This window comes from Pavona decussata, unplaced genomic scaffold (genome assembly GCF_977016875.1).
Source record: "Pavona decussata unplaced genomic scaffold, jaPavDecu1.1 SCAFFOLD_88, whole genome shotgun sequence".
NCBI lineage: Eukaryota > Metazoa > Cnidaria > Anthozoa > Scleractinia > Agariciidae > Pavona > Pavona decussata.
Genome location: NW_028145505.1, coordinates 497,501 through 512,318, shown reverse-complemented (window position 1 = coordinate 512,318; position 14,818 = coordinate 497,501). Strand labels below are relative to the sequence as shown.

At 38.9% G+C, this 14,818-nt stretch overlaps 2 protein-coding genes and 1 pseudogene across 2 annotated transcripts in view; 2 read left to right on the top strand and 1 right to left on the bottom strand.

The window, feature by feature from the left end:
* Positions 1 to 2,169: 2,169 nt before the first annotated feature.
* Positions 2,170 to 3,244, bottom strand: LOC146474567 (battenin-like; annotated as a pseudogene).
* Positions 3,245 to 4,202: 958 nt separating this feature from the next.
* On the top strand, positions 4,203 to 10,239 carry LOC146474566 (mitochondrial inner membrane protein Mpv17-like). Its single transcript, XM_085116877.1, has 2 exons — positions 4,203 to 4,540; positions 6,608 to 10,239. Exons 1-2 carry the CDS (start codon positions 4,450 to 4,452, stop codon positions 7,153 to 7,155), a joined length of 639 nt encoding a protein of 212 aa, XP_084973003.1. The 5' UTR covers positions 4,203 to 4,449; the 3' UTR covers positions 7,156 to 10,239.
* Positions 10,240 to 13,409: 3,170 nt separating this feature from the next.
* LOC146474565 (protein fem-1 homolog B-like) overlaps positions 13,410 to 14,818 on the top strand; it is a 3,111-nt gene continuing 1,702 nt past the window's right edge. The window contains exon 1 of the mRNA XM_085116876.1: positions 13,410 to 14,818. This exon is cut by the window's right edge and continues 1,702 nt beyond it. Within this exon, the coding sequence (XP_084973002.1) occupies positions 13,975 to 14,818 (844 nt within the window). The 5' untranslated portion in view covers positions 13,410 to 13,974.

The window sequence follows — 14,818 nt, the reverse complement described above, 5'->3', positions numbered from 1 at the left end:
TTTCCAAATGGCCGTGGATAGACCAATACTTCATCTACACTGCACTACTTTTAAATCGCCACTTCTTTAACAGAAATTTCACATGGTCCAAGAGTGACCACGTATCAAATGAAATCTCAGCTCTGTAATACGGATTTCTTCATAAACGCTGATTTAAACATTTCCTTGAAATGCCGGATAGTTTGCTTCTCCTAAAATGACCGAGAAGCATATGAACTTTACTATGTACTATGCTGCCTTTGTCTTATAACACACGCGGGCACTCAGTTCTAATCTAACTGACCATCCCAAACGACTGTGTTGCGCATGTGTTGATACGTTTAGTCCCACTCCTGTTGCTTCTCCTCATAAGTTTACTCTTCGCGCGCAGCCACAGTTTCATTTTCCAGCATAATAACGTGCTTTGGCCTTCCCTCGAAAAGGTTACTGCTCGAGGGCAAAACTTGGAGTAAATCTTTCCTCGCCCTCCCTCCCCCCACCCCCTTCCCGCCACCACTGAAGCAAATTAAAAAAAAAAAAAACTGGCACCCTCTTGTCATACTCAATAGACAAACTTCTTAAGAAGATTCCTTAAAGAAAGTTTCTACAATATAATGTATATTTGATGCCAATCTACTTTACACGTATTCCTTGTTAAACAATATTCTCTTGGCAAGTCCGTCTGACCCTGTTGTAAAATACTAACCTAAGACTAACTGTGCAGACTAGAAATAAGTGTGACCGCCCGATGGAGTTAGCAATATGGTATGAATGCAGTTTTAAGGGTAATGGTGTCGCGGTTGAATGGCGCATTTTGAAATGCCCATGTGGTTTTAATGCCGTAATTGGAAAGGTAATCGAACTATGCTCGGTAAAGAAATGAAAATATGAAAATAAAATGAAAATTAATTGACGGGATATGACGTGAGCTGTAGCTCAGCTTATTACGCTTAAAAATGTTAAGGATTATAAGACATTTGTATCTGCCAAATTTGGATTCAGTGCAACATGCTTTGTTACAGTCGGCTTGAATAAACCATATTTCTCCTCTTTAAAGTCCTTCATAACCTAGGTCTTAAACTGCTTGAGAGCCCTTTTCGATGCTCTTTATTCTTCAACAAAGACATCGAATAACTGGAACTGCTTTCCTTTGTAATGTATCGTCGTATCCTCTTGTCGTTCATTGATTCATGACTTCAAATTGCTATTTATGGAGCAATTTGAAGTTCTTTAGATTTGGATCTCTCCAGGCCCCTCGATCCGTCTTTCTTGTTATAAAGAGCTATTTTTGCTGCCAAAAAATAAGAGTCAACTTCTCCCAGAGAGACAAAAATACATATATATTTCACCTCTGCAGTTGTGGAAGTTTCCTTACAACGGATATTATGATTCTCCAAAAAGACCGAAAATCAAAGGATCTCTACCTCTGGAATACGCTGGGCCTGGTTGTTCGAAAGCCGATTGAAGTTGATCCCAGCCTCGTCTTTGGTGCGCAATCAAATATGACGCTCGGCTCCAAAGCCCCGTATACAACCTCGGTTACATGGATTTGCGCCGTTAAAGCCTGGGAACGAGGTTACAGTAATCCAGGATTAAAAGTTAACCGCGGTTTTGTCTCGCTCGTTAAAAATATCTTTTAAGGCTAATTTTAAGCTAATGGTAAAGAAAGGCCAGGTAAAAGCTGAGAAGAAAAAGTTTTTAGAAGAATCTTTATTGATAGTAAATGAAGTGGTATCAAAGTTCACGTTAACCGTTAACAAAGGGTTAGCTTGATTGGGATTTGAACAACTAGGCTATGGAGTCGTCATTAGGTGTAGTTCACTTAGCCCTTTTAAACGCGCACGCACGCAGTTTTAATCTTCAAGTGACGACATTACTAATTACCAGAAATAAGTTTGGCGCTTTTGTCGTTACGTTTAATCCCTTACCGCCATGATACAAATAATTTACAATTTGTTTTTTTCGTATAATTGTTTATCCCTCTTTCGAAAATGATGTCCCTCACAGTTACACTTAATTTGCCTTCTTCCTAGAGTATTACATTTTAATGAGACTCGGTCGAAGGTGCGCGATAGATGGGACAGTACCTATCTTCTCCCTCGTTCGCCTCTAACGCAGGTTAAAAAAAATAAACTCGCACTCTTTATTACAATAAATGATCATCTCCTGAACATTCCACTCAAAACTTTTCTAACAGTTTAAATTTTTATTCCAGCCAGCTTTACGCGCATGCCTAGTTAAACAACATTCTCCGAGCTTAAGCTCCTCAATGCAGTGTTTCATAAGAAACGGTTCTTGAAATAAACCTATTAACCCCGCTGTAAGCTTTCCACAAGCGTTTTCCAACGGTTAACAAGCAAAGTGCGAATTCTCTTTTCTCTGGATGCGTTATCAAATCTGAAACGGTATGCGCCGAGTTTAAATACATTGATCCCGCTGTGAAACCCTCAGTAGCACACAACGCGATGATAATTTCCACGCAAGAAACAAATCTAAACTATGAGACGAGGAAGAAAAAAACGCCGTGTAAAAATGCTATCAATGCTAACACCCAAGTCCGTCTGATCCTGATGTACAATACCAGCTTAGGACAAGCTGTGGAGACTAGAAACAAGTGTGACCGGCCCACGAACTTGCCAATATGATAGGCAAGTAGGTAATAAGGGTTATGGTCCCGCGGGTTGAATGGCGCGTTTGGGAACGCCAAGGTGGTAATAATGGTGTGATTTGAAAGGTACTCGGAAAGGTAAGTTATGAATAGGAATAAAATATATGAGAGTATGTGTTTAGCATCATGTAATCTATCCGAGAATGAGATGGTCTGTCTGCTATCTAGCAACTTGTCCTCTTCCGGTGGATTCTGGTCGTTGTCAACTGGCGCCATTTCTTTGCTGATAGGCTCCTTATCCAGGAGAGCGTAAAGAAGGAAGAGCAGAATGGGCAATGGAATAGTTGTCATAATTGTAGTCCGAGGCGAAAGACAAGTCCACGCGGTCAAATCTGGCAATGAGATAAGAGACGCTTACACTTTAAATTCAAAATATATGGCTTAGCCCCAAATTAGGTACGTTTGAATTCGTTAAGTAAAGTACAATGCTATTTTCAGGGTAATTTGGCTCGTCTAGTTTAGGACCATAATAGCCTAATCGCAAGGAATCAAATTACTCACAGAGTTGGGTGATGGGTTTTGGGGGATTAACTGGACTCTATTAAACAAGGACCAAATACTACCGGTCTAACTTTCATGTGTTTAATCCTAACCCATTGAAGGATAAGATAAGTCCCAGAGTGGAGCGAAATGGTTTTTGATAAGTCCTTTTTACTTCCAAACTGTGACAAAAGTTTTCAATCAGTAAGTCAGTTCGAGTATTCCCGTGTCACTGGCTGTAAATGGCCTTACGTTTCTTGTGATCCCACGAGTCTACTGTATATCTCAGTGATGAAACATCCGAACTAGTAATCGGAAAATCACAGGTTTGAATTGTGTCGGGAGAACTCGGATTTTTTTCCCTAGTATACCTGTGTAACTGACCGAAAATTTTAGCTATTAGTTTGTACACTGTATGAAGTCACTGTTGGCTCTTAAATGAACTGCTGGACTCCATTTTAGGCTCTGTATAATCCCCGTTATCTAAGTCCTATCCAGGCGAGAGAGAGAGTAGGGATACTCCTATTTAGTCTATTTTACTTTACAATACAAAACCGGGTTAAGCTTGAGCCTTACAGGCAACTTAGGCAGCGTTTACACGAACGCGGTTTCATTTGTAACCGCATCGCTTTCGATGCGGTTACGCCTTTTGTTTACACGACGCCGGTTGAGACCGTTACCGAAACTGGGTCGAAAACGCTGACAAAAGTGGAGCGTTTTCAAAACGATACGGTTTCATCTGTCTTGTAAACGGCGAAGCCGTATCGATTCGAATACGTTTACTATTTTGGCGCGAAATTTTCCTTGGGCGCGAAGATTCAAAACGGTGAACCTCGGCCGTTTTACTGACTTTTCCAATACTCGCAAATTACTTTCAAACTTTCAACAGGAGTTCTACTTCGTCGTCAGTCTATATGGCGTAGCGGGTTAAAATAATGCCTTATCGTTTAACTTTTTTATATTTTCAAAATAAGTCGGTTATAACTTGCAACCTGCGGTCAGTCGAAATCGATTCATATTTCTGCCCCACAAGAAGGATTACGATACCTGCCTTTAACCTGTTGTGAAAATAAAGACTTCCCTTTTCACGGATACCCCATTTAGAAAATGGGCTTTTACATTTAACGAAAAAAATAAAATCAAAAGTTTGAAAGTTTAAAAGAAAAGCGAGACGTTGATACATCTGTAAAGTTAGGTGAAATAAGGTAAAATAATCCAAAAGCTTGTGAGGAAGCCTGGGAACTAAAACTGTATCTCTCCCAGGCTCCCTGCCGCGCGATCAAAGAATACCTGGGTGATAACCGCTTGTCAAGATTTAAAGGATGGAGGATGGTCCAGTTTCAGGGTTTGGTCAGCATATCAAGGATATATACTTCGCCACAAACCCTTGGAGGACTCAAACCTTAACTACAGGTATGATAATTTAAGTGATCTATATATTATTTTTCACGATCGAAAATGTGTAGTTGTCTCTAATAGATTTGATGACTTTACATAAGGTTAATTTTCAATTCAATTTAATTAAGCTCACTTAATTTAACTTCTCTTGCCTATTATACAACAGGATAATGTAAAAAAACTAAACAGCAATCTCTGTTGCAGGGTAAATGTAAATTGAAGCAAACCTGAACTTAAAAATTTGGCAAGTACATGTAGTTTGTATACTATCCAAATAGCAAAACGGCTAATGGAGTAGGTGGCCCAGAAATGTTAACAAAGTACAGAGCCACAAAAAAAAAAAAAAAAAAAAAAAAAAAAAAAAAAAAAAAAAAGAGTTAAAACTAAGACGGCTTGGTGGCTTCCCAGTCGTGGTCAGAGTTTAACGAAGGAGTAATGTCTATAATTTAGTGGCTTGATGGCAATGGCTTCTCACCAGTCTAAGGTTTATAATTTAGTGGTTCGACAAAAATAAGTAAGCAGCTCGTCAGTCATGGTGAGAGTTTAAACAAGGAGACGTAATGTTTATAATTCAGTGGCTTGATGGCAATGGCTTCTCGTCAGTCTAAGGTTTATAATTTAGTGGTTCAACAAAAATAAGTAACCAGCTCGTCAGTCATGAGAGTTTAAACAAGGAGTAATGTTTATAATTTAGTGGTTCAAATCGACAGTTCAGTGGATTGCCAGCCATGGTCAGTGATTAAAAAAATAGTAAGGTTGATAATTCTGTGGCTTGATTGCTCACTGAGTTGTCCTGAGCCTGACTCATCCCACAAGCCACCATTAGGATTTTTGACAACAAAGCGGTAAATGCTCTAGGCCAAGGTGCAGGCAAAAAAATAGGTTGATTTCTCAGTTTCTTTGCATACGTTTATTCTAATCAAAGCTTATACAGTTGAACCTCCCGTAAGCGACCACCCAAAATACCAAGATTTGGGGGTCACTTACTGGAGATGGTCGCTTACAAGAGTCAAACCAAATGAGGGGTTCTTCTGAGAACTCTGTTCTGACACATCTACTTTATTTGAAGAGAATTTATTGCATACATTTTCGTAGTTACAATATGAGAAGGGCTAGATTGTTATTAAAAGTTCTTTATAAACTCTGAGTAGTGTAGCATATACAGCAGCCATGGAGATTAGACCATTTGTCAAGTGGTTGCTTACAAGAGGTCAAAAACAACAAAAAAAACATAATGCCGTCACCTCAAAAAGTGGTAGCGGTCAGTTGCTACTGAGGTGGTCACTTACAAAAGGATCCAACTATAGGGCTTTGACTGGGAAAAAATTGACCAGTGTTTTGGATAGGTGCTGTGGCCGCTTATCGGAGGTGGTCGCACATGTAGGTTGGACTGTATTAGTCTCAAATAAGTCTTACTGTACCTAGTGACTGTTTGTTCTGTGGATCTGCCATGCCATTTTTTTTCTCTTAGTAGTTAGAAAAATTAATCTTGATCAGAAATTTATCATCCTTGCCAATATGGAGTTAGGAAATATTTCATAGCCCAAGAAATTAATTATACATTTACCACCATCAATTGCACCTGTACCAACTCCCTTCCAAACTGACATTAGCATTTTTTAAATTAATAGAGTTTGAGCCACAAAATGTGTACAAAGTTTAATAATGTGTTGGGCTACAGGTGCAGATATCGTGCCCCATATATTATATTCATTTATGCTATAGTTTATAATTAAGAGTTTCTAATTATGCTGTTTTTCTTGGGAGAAATTTACACAGCTTGAAATAATTTCAGGGAAAGAACATGGGATTTTGACCAACTTTTAAAACCACTGAAACTCCAGACAAATTTGTTGGATTCATGACAGCTAATGCATGTACATGTATGTCTTTTAGACTTGGTATTTGCTATAAAATTATTTTTGTGAATATGGGACTTCATAAGCCAAGGAAGTTCATTTGAAGTCCCAAGGGGGAGGGGATCCTGAAAAGCCAAATAATAATTATTTCAAAACAGTATTTCAATACATTGTACTTGTAGCAATATCGAGTACTGACACTATTCCTTACATCTCATTTTAGCTGTGATGTTCACTACAAGTGATATTTTGACTCAACAACTCGTTGAAAAGAGAGGTTTCAATCACGATGCCAGAAGAACTCTATGGATGTCCATAATGGAAACTATTATTGGGCCGATTCAAAGGACATGGTTTCTGACATTGGAGCGCTTTATACCAGCGTCCAAGGTACAGTTTGTCAAGAAATTGATTGTAGACCAAACAATATATGGCCCTTTTATTATATTTTTCTTTTACACTCTTTCGGGAACACTGGCTGGAAAAGATTTCCAGGAAATAAAACTGTTGTTGCGGGATAGATACGTCAAGACTATCACAGCGTACAAAGTCTGGCCGTTTGTGCAGGCTGTCAACTTCTCTTTGGTTCCTCTTCAGCACAGGGCTAATTTTGTTCATTTGGTGTCCCTGTGTTGGAATATGTACCTTTCTTGGATGTCAAACAAACCTGTGATAAGTGAGACAATAGAATATGAGAGTAGTGACATGATATCAAGTTTGTCGTTGGATGCAACACAGAAAAATTGTAATAAACAAGACTCAACCCACTGAATAATACTTCATTAAATTCATTAAATTCTAAGAAAAAATATTATATCGTGTGGATAACTTCAGATGCAAAGGACCTTTTTGGAATAATTTGTTTTCAAACTCCTACCTATACATCAATGCCCTGTGGGACCAAAAATACTGGTGGGTCAAAGTTAGCCTCTGAGCAAGGTCTCTTTAAAGGCCCACATTCACCCAAGATGTATTGCGCGCCGAGGAACAGTTTTCATATATGAAAACCCTCCCATTTTATTTGAGTGCGAGTCGAGTGAGAAAGCAATAAGTGATCACGAATATTCTTTCCCTCCAGCACGAGTCGCATAGGAAACCTGCATGAACCGCTTGAGTTCGGACAGCCAATAAGATCACGCGTTTGGGCAATACAGCATTTCAAAACAAAAACAATCGACCGCAATGACTCTTGGGTAAAGGTGGGCCTTTAAGGACAGTGCTTACTAATACAGAAGTATTTTTGCATGGTTTATGACTATGCAGAAAAAAAAAACAGATCTAAGCAACTGGTCTATTGGAATCCAAAAAAAAAAGGAGTAACCACAATTTTTTTAGAGAAAATTAAGCAACAATAAATCTAAAAAGCTGTAAAATATAAAGGAATGTACATGGCATTTTTTGTTGTTGTTGTTGTTGTTGTTAATTGTTTGTTTTCAAATTGAGGCTTTATTATCTCTGAAAAATGCATGGCTGCCTCCAATTTTCGTTTTGGATACTACGAGCACTGTCTAAGTTCTGCTGTCTCCGCATAGTTTTAAACAGTACAAAAATATCTCTGTATTAGTAGGCACCACCCATAGGAAACCTGACTATCTCGAGATGCGCACAACGTATGCACAGTAACAAAAGTAGGCACAGTCTTTAAGCTTTTGCAGCTCGCATTGCTCGCTGCTTGTGCTATCCTTCTGCATTGAGATGACCTTAAAGGGTGAGATCAAAGTGGGTGAATTGAGTCCCACCATCTCATATGCTATGTTCCTTTAATTTCAAGATCTTCTATTGTTGGTTAATTCCTAAGGGTTGGCAATTGGGCAGGAATAAATACCTTTAACTGTAAAGTCAGTAAACTCATATTATAATAATAAGTAAACAAATATTAGTAGTAGTTCTGTAAACGCTAAAGCCCTAATTATTGATATAGACTGTAGTACAAGTGTACTAGTTCCATATTAAATGCTAATTACGCCTTTAAACATAGACAAATATTTATGTTCAATTTCTCTTCTCTAGAGCCATTATGGTCAAAGAACTTTCAGCTTGGTTTAGCTTGCCAATTATGTTTCTGTATGTCGTAGGATTTCCAAATTTTGTTTGATGTTAATCACAGTTCCCCTTTTTGACGTATTATCCAAATCTATCCATCTATACATCCACCTATCCATCCGTGTATCCATCCATCCACCCACCCACCCATTCATCTTTCCATCCACCTGTGTGTCTGTCTGTTTGTCATCTGTCTATCTATAAATCCAGAAACGGTTAATCTGGAATCCAAGGGGAAGCATTGTATCCAAAATAAGTAATGAAACTGGGAATGATTGAATAACTGTGTAGCCTAAAATGGAGTTTCAGTGCATCCTGTTACAATGTATATTTTTGCTATTCATCATTAAGCCATCCCCTCATTTTAAACTAATTGACTTTCTACAGTATTTATTAAATGTACTTAGATAGGTATCCAAAAACACTCTTGTATTAACATGCTGTGAACTCAAATTTTGCTCTGTTTTCAAATGAATTGTGGCCCAAATGCTGATCGTCTCAATTTCATTGACCTGTATATATCTTGTATTATCATATTTAAATTAGTCATTTCTGCTGTAGCATGCCTTATATAATTTTATATTTTCTTATCATTCAGTGGGTAAACAGGGTCATCAATTTTATCACTGACACATGCTACCCTCTTAAAACAAAGTACGTTTATTGTATTGCCTTGTAGTGTATTGTTTTGTATTATAAACAGTAAAATATCCTCACTGCACACCTATTACCCCGTCACGGAGAACTAAGTTATGGAAAGATGCCGCGACCGTTAGGGCAATAGGCGTGACGAACAAAGGGCAACGGCGAAGCCAACCGCCACCAGGGGAGGTGGGAGGGGCGAAACTTAAACGCCACTTTCACCGAACTCCGTAGAACTGGCCAGGAAGCGGCTAAAACCGAGCTATTTGAAGCGAGGGCCGCAAGGCATCATGCGCGGCAGCACGCTGGCCCGGCAGGACGGAATTTAACTGATTTTAATCTTCCCGTGCTACGGGCTAATTATGTATGCAGTGAGAATAGGGCAATATCAGAAAAAGAGAAATAGAAAAACTGAAACCTTAAAAATAATTCGTAGGTTCAGTTTATGCATGCAAAAAGCAATTTAAACAATGATGTAATTTCTCATACAGACTACAAATAATTATTATTAAGCAGTCATTTATTCCAGTTAGACTTGTCACAATAATTAAAGGAGGACCCCAAATCCACGAGCCTTTCTTGGCATCTTTGATGTCGCTGCCACTTTGGCATCATTTTTATATGTTTTTTTTTTCTTGTGTTATTTTATATACAGTACCTTTCTATTATTTTATATCTGCCTTTTTCGTTTCTCATTACAAATTGTAGGATGGTAAAGTTGAGTTTCTGTGAGGTACTCTCATTATTGCAAATGTGTGTTATTAGAGTTATAACAATGGTAAAGCTGCAAGTAGGTCAGTGTTAATAAAAGTAAACAAACAACAATCAAAAGTTGACACATTTAATAGATTATAACGGGTTGTTCAAAGAGTGGATAACTCAATCCAGTGGAAAAATATTATCTAGCAGACAGAATGTTCTCCAACCAACACATTTTATCCACCGGATAGCAAATTATCTGGTGAATAAATGGATCTGCTCTTTGAACAACTGGGCCAGACAGACAACTGAACAGTAAATAAATCAATTTAAAAAATTCTGAGCAAACAGTTTTTCGTTCAAAATTTCATCATATGTATAGAATTTCACATTCTATTATTTATCACTTGTTTTTGTTCGATTGATGAGGAGCATGTGGCAGAAATATTTTAGTAATGATGTATAGGTAAGGCGTTGTTCACAAGTATTTGCCTTTTAATTCTTGAAAAGCTTAGATAAGCAGTTTTTACATCAGATTAAGCCATTAATCAATAAATGAATTGGTCATTCAGTCAATTTCTCAATCAGTTAGTTAATCAGTTAATTGATCAAATAATGCTGTACTTTGTTTTGTCTCGTTATGCAAACACATGAGGTTGAAAAGTTTTACACTTACAGTTTTACACTCACTTTTGCAGTGAGGTTCAAAGCAACTCTAGTCTCCCTTGCAGCCGTTTTTTGGGCTGTCACGCAACGTTCCCCCACCCCCCCCCCCCCCCCACACAAAAAAAATCAAGTTGAAATCTAACAAACAAAACGATAAGCGTTTGACTAAGGTCCGGGTCGCAATACAGATCAATCTTAAATTTGGCTGGTTTCAAAACGCCTCGAAAAATCAAATTGCAAGACCGAAAATGAAATTGATAAGTAAAATTTACGGTCGCATTTCAGTTTGGGTAAAATGCAAACGTCAATCTCACAGAGGAAATTTTAGCGGCAAAAATTGTCTTCAGTCACGAAACTTGCCATGCTGCCGAACGGGGCAATTTACATTACGATTGTATTCTTGTTGTTACTCGCTATTCAGCGTCAGCAAACCCAGTTAAGATGGTTAAACGAGCACAACAGATTATTACTTGCCGCTGCTCTCTTGTACTCGCTGGAGAACTTCCTATTATAACTCTCAGGTGTTCTTTGTTCGGGGCTTAAACCGGGCCAAAATGGAGGTTCTTGGCTTAGGTCCTGAGGGTAGGACGTGCTCGGAATTTGACTGTAGTACGGGTAGAAAAAATCTCGCCTGTCCATGTTTCGATCGGGCAAACGAAATGAATGAGGAAAATTCCCGCTCTTTTCCGTTGCGTGACCTCGCCGTCTCTATCGGGAGTTTTAGGGAGCTTAAGCAACCACGACGACGACCGGGAGGACGACGACCGGAAGTAGGGTGAGCGTTACTGCGCAGGTGCGGCCTAAGAAGGTCGTCGTCCTGATCACGTCGACGACTTCAGAAGTAGTAGTTTCACGTCGTCGTGAATTGAAGAGTTTACAGCTCACTAAAAGGTACGAATTTACTATCATTTGTCACAGTTTATAACTGATTGGAGTTTTAATTCTCTTGCGCGTTTGTTTGGTTTGATGAAGAGAACCAATTTATTTGAATCATTGCTTTTCCTTCACACAGATGACAAGTGACTCGACCCAGGGGGAGAAAGCTGCATAAGTTTATTTTCAAGTTATTTGATGGAAGAGTACTGATTTTCACCTTTCTTGAATGAAGATATTTAGATGGTTATACTATACACTTAAATGTTTGATTGCAAATTGAAAATTGTCGGAAGTAACTTGCAGATTAACCTTTCAAGCGGCGAGTGATTTTATCAGATTGTTTGTTTACAGTAAGAGATTTTAGCATCGCGCTTACGGCAAACATCAAACGCCAGGCTGAAATTTTCTCTTTGATGAAAAACAATGAAGCTTTTTTTGGTTTAAGTTTATCTCCACCCAGTAGGCGACAGCTTTCGAGCAAATACGAAAAAGAGAGAAGTGAGTACGAGAAACACAAGTTTATGCATTTTAGAACAAACAGCGGCTTGACGTTTCCCGTTTGGCGTTAGCCGTAAACGCGAAGCTAAATCTCTCTAGTACCTAGGGTTAAGGCTCTCGAGTTTTGCAAATTGGTTTAAGAACTATTGAAATGATTTAAGGACGGTGCCTACTATTGTTACTGCGCATACGTTCTGCGCATCTCGAGATACTCGGGTTTCCTAGGGGTGGTGCCTACTAATACAGAAATATTTTTGCGCGGTTTAAAGCTATACGGAAAAATCGGAACTTAGCAAATGCTTTTGGTATCTCAAAAGAAAATTGGGGGTAACCATGCATTTTTCAGAGATAATTGAGCTTCAATTTAGGAAAAAATCCCATACATTGCTTTAAATTTTGGCGCTTTTTAGAGATATTATTGCTTAATTATCTCTGAAAAATGCGTGGTTACCCCCAATTTTCTTCTTGGATTCCAATAGCCCTTGCTAAGATCTGCTTTCCCCGCATAGTCATAAAACGCACAAAAATACTTCGGTATTAGTAGGCACCGTCCTTAAGACCATTGTACAACTAAAACGTCTTTTAAAACTTGATTTCCGTCAAGGGGGAAAGCGTGAGACCGCCCATTGCTAGAACTACTCGATGTCTGTTGTTGTCATTTAACTTGCCAAATAAAGCTAAGCTTACATTAAATTAAAGAGACAAAAATAAATAAACCTGTATCATTCTGAAAATCAGACAAACATGGCACAAAATCAGTGACATCCCAGAAGTTTCAAATGTCAAATAATCGCCGTACAACTTATTATTTTTGGTGTTTAAATGCAATTCAGGCGCTACACGTTTAGCAAAGAACTCCCAGATGGAATTTCAGCATGTACAAATGAAGATATGCCTGAAATTGAGTAATTTGTGTTCGATCTTCATATTTAGCGGTAAATTTGAGAGCAAAATTTCATATGCTTTTACAGCCAAATATATGAATAAGGCTTTAAAAAGTGGATTAATTTATTTCTAGCAAACCTCACATGACTTTCTGCTAGACTCAATCAAAACAAACATTTTTTTATTTACTTTGGTAGGAATCCAAACTTTGTGTGGAGTAATGAACACGATATTGTAATGTGCCGGGAGGTTCTTATTGTTGAACCTTACCTATTTAAGATCAGAAGCCTAAGTTTCTAAACGATGTTATTTCTTGTAAAGAAGCGAAACTGAACGAAGGTTTCAAACGTCGTCGTCCTGGAAAACTTCACTGCTTAAGTTTCTTTTTCCCGCCTAAGACGACGTTCTCGTTCCAGTCCTTCCGCGTTTACTTGCCGTCGTCGTCCTCCCGGTCGTCGTGGTTGCTTAAGCTCCCTATTAATGACAACCGTAGACAGCTTTGGCGGCGGGCTCCTTTGTTTTTTCGAAATTTGGAAAATCGGTCAGCTCCACCCAAGCACACCGGCGTCTTTGATGTTATTTTCCGATTTTGAAATTTTTAAAAAAGCGCAAATGAGGGGTCGCATTAGAAAAAAGGCGTGTTGACAGATTTTAATCCCTAGAGTAAACAATTTTCGACAAAATTGGTCGTAATGCGACCCGGCCCTAATACATGACATAACAAAAATTGACTGTTCGTGGCAGAGTAAGTGAACAATGAAATAAGTTGAAGGGCCTCGACAGACTAGAGAAAAACTTGTCGACAACTATGTGAATTCCACGACTATTAGCGCTCGATAAAAGCGTTTCAGACTAAAGACCAAAATGATGCATAAATTTATTTTTGTTTGTAAGAGTTTCGTAACTAGCGTTCCTGCGCATGTCAAACCGCCACAAACGAACAGTAAACATGGCTTCGCGTGATTACATAAAAATATACGATTGACTTTTCGTGACAATGAATAAGTAATGCCGTCTCTTTCTGAGTAAATTACAGTCGTTGAAACTGAAAAGTGTCCATTTTGGTGAAACAAGACGTTGACGCTCGATGTTGTTCAGTGATATCTGCATCAAAATCGTTTCTAGCCAATCATGTATAAGCACGCATCTGGGGAATCAAAAAGCGTCATGCGTCGTTGCTTGTCATTCCACGTGCTTATATATTTACATATTTTCGCCCAAGTGATACTTTTCTAATCACTGACTCGTATCCACAACAGAAACTATCGTACTTTTTCTGAAATGGCGTCTTTGAACGAGATGAGAAACCGTGCCCCAAAGAGGAAACTTACCCACGATGTAACTAGACAAGTCTTCGAGGCTGCTGCTACTGGAAATGCTGCTAAACTTGATAGCGTGCTTCAATGCATGGACATAAGCGAACGAACCGTGGTGTTGGAAACTAGCAGTCGCTTGCATCTTCTTGAGTGTTCTGGAGACGCTCGAACGCAGGGCCGCTTGCCAGCCAAGATGTCGGCGGTTCCATTTCCACATAATGTACGCGAAAGAACACCATTACTGGTGGCTGTTGAAAATGGAAACCTTGGCTGTGTAAAAATACTTTTAAAGTACAAAGCAGATATAGAAGGTCGAGGGCTACAATACAGTTCGTTTGGTGCATGCACGCCTTTGTTTGTTGCTGCTCACCAAGGATTTCTTGATGTTTTGAGATGTTTGGTTGAACATGGAGCCGATGTGAACGCACGTTCAAGAACAAACAACTTAACTCCTCTAATGGCGGCCAGTATCAATGGTGACGTAAATGTTATAAGCTTCCTTGTCACACAAGGAGCTAATGTTGACCTTCAGGACAATAGCAGCAATACAGCGCTTCATCACGCCTTTCTTAATCTCGACGAAAACGAACCAGTTGAACTTGCTGACACTCTTTTAAGTCTGCTTGGAGCATTCCAGTTACCCAACAACCGACGGTTAACACCTCTTCTTGTAGCCAGTAATAAGTGCATGGTTTCAGTGGTAGAGCATGTGATCAAGAGACCGGAGATTACAAAAGAAGAAAGAGTTACTGCTCTAGAGCTACTTGGCGCTTCCCTAGCGGTTAAGAAATCAAATTTGTTCCCTCAGA